Source organism: Miscanthus floridulus, chromosome 9 (assembly GCF_019320115.1).
Source record: "Miscanthus floridulus cultivar M001 chromosome 9, ASM1932011v1, whole genome shotgun sequence".
NCBI lineage: Eukaryota > Viridiplantae > Streptophyta > Magnoliopsida > Poales > Poaceae > Miscanthus > Miscanthus floridulus.
Window position 1 is genome coordinate 138612246 of NC_089588.1, and position 8086 is coordinate 138620331.

Sequence of the window (8086 nt, forward strand, 5' to 3'; positions counted from 1 at the left end):
TTTTGCTATCTCCTCACCGATGGCTCTGCACTTTTCCTTGTCAAAGTAGTGTAGGCGTTGCTTCACCGGCTTGGAGCCTAGATGCATTTTCAAGGTATGCTCAGTGACCTCCCTCAGAATATTTGGCATATCCGAGGGTTTCCATGCAAAGATGTCTTTGTTGTCGCGGAGGAAGTCGACGAGCGTGCTTTCCTATTCGAAGGAGAGCGTGGTAACAATGCGTACCGTTTTACCCTTGGAGCTGCTGGGATCTATGAGGACCTCCCTAGAGCCCTCTGCCGATTCGAACGACCCGGTCGACTTTTTTGCATCGGGCGCTGCTTCGGGGACCTCCTCCTTGAGGGCGGCGAGTTCCCCGGAGGCGACAATTGCCATGGCGTGGCCACAACACTCAACCTCGCACTCATAGGCACGCTGGAAGGAGGTGCTGACGGTGATGACCCTGTGGGGGCCCGACATCTTCAGCTTGAGGTACGTGTAGTTGGGGATGGCCATGAACTTCACGTAGTATGGACATCCTAGGATGGCGTGGAAGGTTCCGAGGAACCCAACCACCTCGAAGGTGAGGGTCTCAGTCCTATAATTGAACTGATCCCCAAAGGTAACGAGCAGATCGATCTGTCCGAGTGGCATGGCCTGCTTCCTGGGCACGACGCCGTGGAAATGCGCTCGGATTGGGCTGAGGTGCATTCGGTCAACGCCCATCACATCAAACGTCTTGACGTACATGATGTTGAGTCCGCTGCCTCCGTCCATCAGGACTTTGGTGAGGTGCTTTGGGCCGACGATCGGGTCAACCACAAGCGGATACCTTCCTGGGTGCGGGATGGCATCCGGATGGTCGGTCCGATCAAAGGTTATGGCGGACTCCGACCACCGGAGAAAGGGAGGTGTGGCCAGTTGGGCCGTGTAGACTTGGCGGCGTGCGACCTTCTGACGATGTTTGGAGTCATAGGCCGTTGATCCCCTGAAGATCATGAGGCAACTGTCTAGCATTGGAAAGCCGTCATCCTTCTCCTCGGCATCGTCTGTAGCGGGGGCAGGTTCCTTCCCCTACTCCCCTTTGTTGGAGCCTCTGGACAAGAACTTCCGCATGAGGCTACAGTCCTTGAGCGGATGCTTTTATGGGAAAGGTGTGATTTGGGCATGGCCCCTCAAACATTTTTTCAAAGTGGTTCAGAGTGCCCTCCGCGGGGTTCCGACCACCCTTGCGGTTAGTAGCAGCCACGAGCGGGTCCTCGCGCCGTTGCTTCTTATTTTTTCTTTTAGCGGAACGATTGGAGGTGCCTTCGCTGGCACCCTCGTCCTGCCTTGCCTTGTCCTCGAGGCGATCGAAGATCGCTCCAACCACCACTTCTCTTGAGGCGTGGCTGGTGGTGATGTCTAGGAGCTCCTTGGTGGTCCGCGGGCCCTTGCGTCCCAGCTTATGAACCAAGGACTCGCAGGTCGTCTCGGACAGGAAGGCTCCTATCATGTCGGCGTCGGCGACGTTAGGGAGCTCGTTGCACTGCCAGGAGAAGTGTCGGATGTACCCATGGATGGTCTCACCAGCCTTCTGGCGGCATTTCTTGAGGTCCCATGGGTTCCTAGGGCATTTGTACATGCCCTAGAAGTTTCCCACAAAGATCCCCTTTAGATCCGCCCAACTCTGGATTGCGTTGGACGGCAGGTGTTCCAACCATGCCCGAGCCGAATCGGCCAAGAACAGTGAAAGGTTGCGGATAATGAAGTCGTCATTATCCACACCACCAGCTTGACTGGCAAGCCAATAGTCTTCAAGCCAAAGCCCGGGGTTTGTCTCCTCGGAGTACTTAGGGATATTAGTAGGTGGTCGATGCCTTGGCGGGAACGCAGCGTTGAGGATGTGCCGGCTGAAGGCCTGAGGCCCTGGGAGGCCGAGGCTCGGGCTCCGGTCCTCGCCGCTGTTGTAGCATCCACCGCGTCGAGGATGATAGTCGTGGCGTGCTCCTTCCCTCGGGTCGCTATAGGTACATCTGCAGGCGTCGAGGGTGCTGCGAGCGTCGCGGTTGTGGTCGAGATGTTGATGTACCGGGATTGCAATGCGCTGCCCGCCGCCTTGTGGCGCTTGGTGGACCAATGCGTCCCTGGCGGGGCGCACCGAGGGCGTACGCTGGCTAGCGTCGGGCTCGTGTCACCGAGACAACGAGCTCTTCGGCTACTGCGCTGCCGCACGCTCAAGTAGCGTGCGAATTTCGTGGTGGACCCAATGATCCTCGGGCGTCGCGACCTCTGGAAGGCCATGAAGTAGGGCCGTTGCGGCAGCAATGTTCTGGCTTGCCCGAACGAAGTAAGGAAGGGTTTCACCATCGGCGATGATCCTTCGGTTTACGTCGCGGGCCACGGCACGTGCGTGCCCACCATCTCCGTGGCGACTGATCTCCTCATCGACCTCCACGTACTCCCGAACAAGCTGTTGTCCGGCTTCATCTATTTCCCGCTTTCGGGCTCTCAGCTGCTCCATGCCTACGTGAGGTGGGGCCGCTGTCCCCCTCTCGGTTGTGCCGCCGAGGTTGCCTGCCGGGGTAGTCTCCTCTGTGGAGACGCTTTCGACGTGTCCCTCGGAGGTTTCTGCCATCAAACATTCCCGGGAGGGATGATGGCTCCCCCTACCGGAGTCAAAGCCAAAGTCCGACCCTGGCCCCTCCGCGAGGAGGCCGTGGAGGGATTCCATAACACTTTCGATCATCCCTACGAACTCATTGTTTGCGGGGGACAGGATCGTGCGCTGTGCCACAAGGTGGCTAACGGTCGCCGCGGCGTTGCGGAGACCGAACGGAAGCACCATCGGGGCACTCCGTGCGGAGTGTTCTGGAGAGGGTGAGGTGGCACGGGTCCTCCCTAGACGACTATGGTCCAAGGGAGATGCTAGGCTGGCGCTCAAGCCTCCAGTAGTTGAAGTTGACGGAGGGGAGAGACTGGACGGTGGCGTGGGCCAGCGCCAACTCTCCTCCCTTCGTGACGATGAAGTCTTGGTCACCGAAACGCACGTGCGCGCCCGGGATCCAGCTGATTGCGTGGTTAGCCATCCGAGGCCAGATTTGCAACGCGCAAAGGCTCCTACCTGGTGCGCCAACTGTCGGTGTTTCGAACAAACACCGGCTAGTAAATTTATAATTGTTGCATGTTAGGCCCGGATGGTGCACTAAAGGACACAAGGTTTTTACTGGTTCGGGCCGAATGTTCCTACGTCCAGTCTGCTGCTGCTCGTGTTATTAGTACCGAAAAAGGTTCATAGTAGGGGGTACAAATGGTCAAGAGAGGGAGAGGTCCCAAGTCTCTAATGGAATGGTCGAAAGGACGCCAAGAGCTCGGTCGCTGCTTGGCTGTATGAGTGATGTGTTGTGTGTGTTGAAGTGATCCGTCAAGCGTCCGTCCCTTTAGTGGGGAGCCCTTCCCTCTCTTTTATAGACCAAGGGGGGAGCAGGGGTTACAGATGGGAGAAAGAGGAAAATGCTGAAGGTATAGAAGGTCCTTTGAGGGAGTCGGGTCTTCCTTTTTCCTTGTGCCTGCCCTGCTTAACATGGTAGGCCGTGTCAGAGGTGGCGTGTTCGCTGATCCTCGTAGGCCATGCCCTGGCCTCATTTAGCAAGTGGGTGCATCCCATCCTACGCCGGCGGACGGTGCGGCGTGCCGGAGAGCCGAGCTGTGACACCTCGGGGAGTAATAGGGGAAGTGACCATACGTCAGTCACTGTAGATGATGTGATTTCTGTCTTGGACCGTAGTGGCTGTCGTATGCCTGTGTTAGTATCCAGGCCGGAGGACTAAAGACGGCGCCTACTACACTGTGGGACAAAAGTCGGCGCCTACAATACTATTGGGGCACTGTTACATCGCAAAGGGCTTAAAGCGTCCGTCCCATCGTATCCTGATGGTACCTTCCTACAGGCATGCAGGGCATGGTCCTCGGCACTGCGTTTGACTCGAATGTCCTGTCGTACATTGTGCTTGTCATCATGAAGGAGCATGGTGCGATCGTCGGGCAAGGCGGAGCCCGCCCTCGGACGTCGGGCGAGGCGGAGCCCACCCTCAGACGTCGGTCGAGGCTGAGCCAACCCCTAGCCGTCGAGAGAGGCGGAGGTCCCCCTCGGACGTCGGGCGAGGCGGAGCCCACCCTCGGACGTCGGGTGAGGCGGAGTCAGCTCCTAGCCGTCGGGCGAGGCAGAGCCAGCCCTTAGCCGTCGGGCGAGGCGGAGGCTAGCCCTCGGCTGTCGGGCGAGGCGGAGCCAGCCCTTAGCCGTCGGGCGAGGCGGAGGCCAGCCCTCGGGGGTCGGGCGAGGCGGAGCCCGCCCTCGGACGTCGGACGAGGCAGAGCCAACCCTTAGCCATCGGGCGAGACGGAACCAATCTTCCGTCGTTCGGGCAAGAAGCGTAGTAGTGTTCTTGTTTGACTGGAAGCGTCAACGTTCGATGGTCATTAGTCCCACCTCATTGAGTACCCCGGTATTAGATCCCCGACAATCATCTTTTTAGGAGAGGCTTGCCTACTGAAATAGGTGACCCAATTAAAAATAATCTAATTAGGCATGTGAAATGAGCTCCCTTGTATGAACTGGAAACCATTGTCCACGGTTACTCTACTCATCAAAACTCAAAAGATCAAAACGGTAGCAAGCTTGGCTAGTAGCTCCTTGAGAACAGCAGGACAGCTAGCGTTGAGCACCTCAAAGCCATCCGTCTCAGTGAAGGACTCAAGATTGAGACTAGATGTGAGGAAATGAAAGCACGCCTCCTTCAACCCAGGGCAATGGTGTCGGTCAGCTAAAACCAACATCGCCGCCACGGAGTCTGCACGTATGTGCTTGCACAGCTTCTCCTGGCAAACCAGCTTCATCCTCTCGAGACCGTACCTGTCAGCGGCGGCAAGCAGATGCTGATACAGCACCACCGCTTCGTCATCATCACCGTCTTGCTCGGCGTTGTCGTCGTCGGTCTCCGGCAGCGAGTCGGTGTAAATGAAGGCCAGCAGGGAGCTGAACACCTGAGCTTCCATGTCCTCAATCGGTATGACGACGCCCGTGCTCTTGGTCTCCATCATCTCGCCAAACAGCTGCGCTCTGAACACCGGTGACCGCGCCGCGAGCACGCACCGGTGCGCGGAGAACGTCTCGCCTCCCGCGACCAGCTGGAGCGTGACGTCCGCGCCGTCCTTACGCGCCAGCAGGTCGCCGAGATGCCGGTGAAGGTCGGACGGGGGCACGGTGACGAAGACGCCGCCCTTGGCCGCGAAGGGCTTGACGGCGATGTCGCACCGGACGGTGAACCGGCCGTCCTTGTTAAGGTACTCCTGCCGCTGCAGATCGTTCCTGGGTGATGAAGCCGGGACACTCCCACTGCCACATCTGCTGGATCTGGCAGTTCTGGAACGAGATCGCTCGGGTCCTGGACGGCACCTGCCGGCCTCCTCGGTCGAGCAGGCTGAGCTTGAGCGATGCGTTCATGGTGGGTTCGCGCGTGCTGCTGTAAGGAAGACAAGGGGTGAAGGACACTGTACCAGCAGCGGGATCAGTGCAGTAGACGCATCGCCAGTTGTAGCCTTGTATGCAGGGAGACCATGAGGAGTCGTCCAAGTCAGAACAGATCTTGAAGTGAGGACCAGGAGAGCTGCTGTCGAGCCCGGTGGCCGCAATCTCGAACTGGTGGTGCTCACTTGCCATAGTGTGGTCTCAAACTGGACAGCGGAGGCTCAGCGTGCTCGACGGTGGTGGCTGATGAGGCGCCCGACCAGATGGCACTATATATATATATATATATATATATATATATATATATATATATATATATATATATATATATATATATATATATATATATATATATAGGTGTAGAGTCACACGGATAGACTGTCGATGAGGTGGGCTTTGGGGTGCCGAGATCGTGTGAGCACCACAGGTTGCATGGTGGATGCAGCTGGTTGGAAGAGGGGAGCTGGTATGACGAATGGTGAGATAACGCTGTTGCAAGGAAGGCGATACCCCAGAAGTTGTTGACACCAGAGGTTGTGCTTTCGTCTGATCCCCAAGCTGATGCTGCAAAGGTGCTTTATTTCTTTCAGTAGTAAATCCGTAGATAAAGGCTCTTTATTTAGAGAAGGGAAAGCAGACGTGCACATCTTCATGTGACCACTTCTTTTCTTTCTTTCTAATATTCCTCCTGGCTCTTAATTTTTCCCAGCACCATGCCATTGTTTCTAAATGCATCTAGGACGGGTGCTCTAGGCAACGTAACGCCATAAAAAGCTGTGTGTTACTCACCGTGTTGCGCCCCGACCGCTTGGATTCCCATGCTCTGTTTCCCGCGCTGCACCCTGATTCGTGTGCTCACGTAGGGGCCTGTGCCCGACAAGATGACTCGCCCTACCCACGCCTCACACCCGTGCACGGGGACTGCTCGCGCCCCCTCCGCCTCCCACGCGCATGCACGCGGGGACCATCTGCGTCGGCTCGGCGTCGCCCCAGCGGCTGCAACAGGCGGCTACAGCAGGTGGATCCCATTGCAACATGTGCAACACAAATCTACTTTTGCAATATACAGATGAAACACTTGCAACATATGGCCAAAACAACTGAAACACTTATAACATACAGCCGAAACACTTGCAAAACACCTGAAAACACTTGAAAGTCATTGCAAACATATGCAACATACAGATGAAACACTTGCAACATACGTGTGAAAACATATGCAACATCCAGATAAGACACAACATACGTCAGAAAACATATGAAACATTTGGAACAGACACTTACAACATACGTGTATAGACATTGAAACATATGCAACATCCGGATCTATTTTTGTAACATCCAAATGGAACACTTGCAACATGGAAACATTTAAAACATACGTTTGCAACATGCACTTTCAGTGCAACATCTCCTTGTTGTTTGGAAGAATAGAGACTCGTTAGCGTGTGGAGGTCACTGGTGTAAAGCTGGTCCGTGGCGCGGAGCTCACTGCTCTAGTGGAGCTCATCTGTTGCATATATGTCTTTCTTTCAATTTCAGATGTGAATTTTATTCTATTTGCTATAGAACGTCGTCTTAGGAAAAAAAGATGGCTCTAATATATGAGCTGACAACATCGGGGATCTGGATGAAATTTTATTTTACTTCCTAGTACATGGGCTCTTTGTTCTGATCTGTTAGCTGAGATGATTGTGAAGACTGGGTCATGAAATCTGCTTGAAAGAAATGGTGTAACTTTAATAACACATTGAAGAAAACATGTTGTTATCACTAGTCAATTGACCAACGTTTTGTCCTTTCATTTCAGGAAATTTGCTGAACAAAAAGGAATGCTGTTATCACTACAGGGATCTACTATTCGAGCTAAGCTAGGACCAGCACATAATGCATAGGTGATGTACTTGTGAATTGTGACCATGCCTCCACCTTTTTTCCCATACAGATTCGAGTGAAGTGGTTGTTAATTTTGCCTCTGCATGTTTACCTCTGCTAGGTAGGTGTTGCCTGATGCAGTGCTTAATCAAACTCGTACATGTTAAGATTGGTCTTTATCTCATAGATTTGATATTTCGTGCTATAATTTATTTTTGATTGTGCAGGAGTCCTTTCCGAAACAAGAAAATTATTGTTACAAATTTGGCTAAATATTTTAGTACATATAAATTTATCCAAATAGTCAACGCCTAATTGTGACATCCGGCCCAGTTTGAAATTTGGTCTGTAGTGGCTCATGTGCATGTTAATGAGATTGTGGGTGGTTTAGTCCCACCTTGGTTGTTTAGGACCGGTTAGACCAACATATAAGTTATCTAGAGTCCATCCCACCATCCCTGGGTTAATCCTTTTACTCTAAGCGAGGACAAAAGTGGGTTGGTGGTATGTATGGTTCGCTCAACGTCAATAGTGGATCTAAGCTGTTTGGACTCTGGGTCATTACACTAATGTTCTAGTAGAATTGTGTATTTTCAACATGCTCAGCAAAATATCAGCTAGTTAGTATGCACTGCACTAGTCATTGGTTTCAGTTATGTATCTATTTTCCAATAGGCTAGTCATTGCACACCATAAAACCTAAGCTCAAGCATTCTCTGTCTGTCT

At 53.5% G+C, this 8086-nt stretch overlaps 1 protein-coding gene across 1 annotated transcript; it reads right to left on the reverse strand.

Annotated features, from left to right (window-relative positions):
* Positions 1–4526: 4526 nt before the first annotated feature.
* Positions 4527–5677, reverse strand: LOC136481076 (BTB/POZ and MATH domain-containing protein 1-like). Its single transcript, XM_066478455.1, has 2 exons — positions 5574–5677; positions 4527–5443 (listed from the first exon to the last, which is right to left on the reverse strand). The coding sequence occupies exons 1-2, from the start codon at positions 5675–5677 to the stop codon at positions 4612–4614; spliced, it is 936 nt and encodes a 311-aa protein (XP_066334552.1). The 3' UTR covers positions 4527–4611.
* Between the last annotated feature and the right edge of the window lie 2409 nt (positions 5678–8086).

Coding starts and splice junctions, on each gene's coding strand:
- LOC136481076 (XM_066478455.1), bottom strand. CDS start 5,677: ATGGCAAGTGAGCACCACCAGTTCGAGATTGCGGCCACCGGGCTCGAC. Junction 5,444..5,573: donor GACTTGGACGACTCCTCATG/GTCTCCCTGCAT, acceptor GCATCGCTCAAG/CTCAGCCTGCTCGACCGAGG.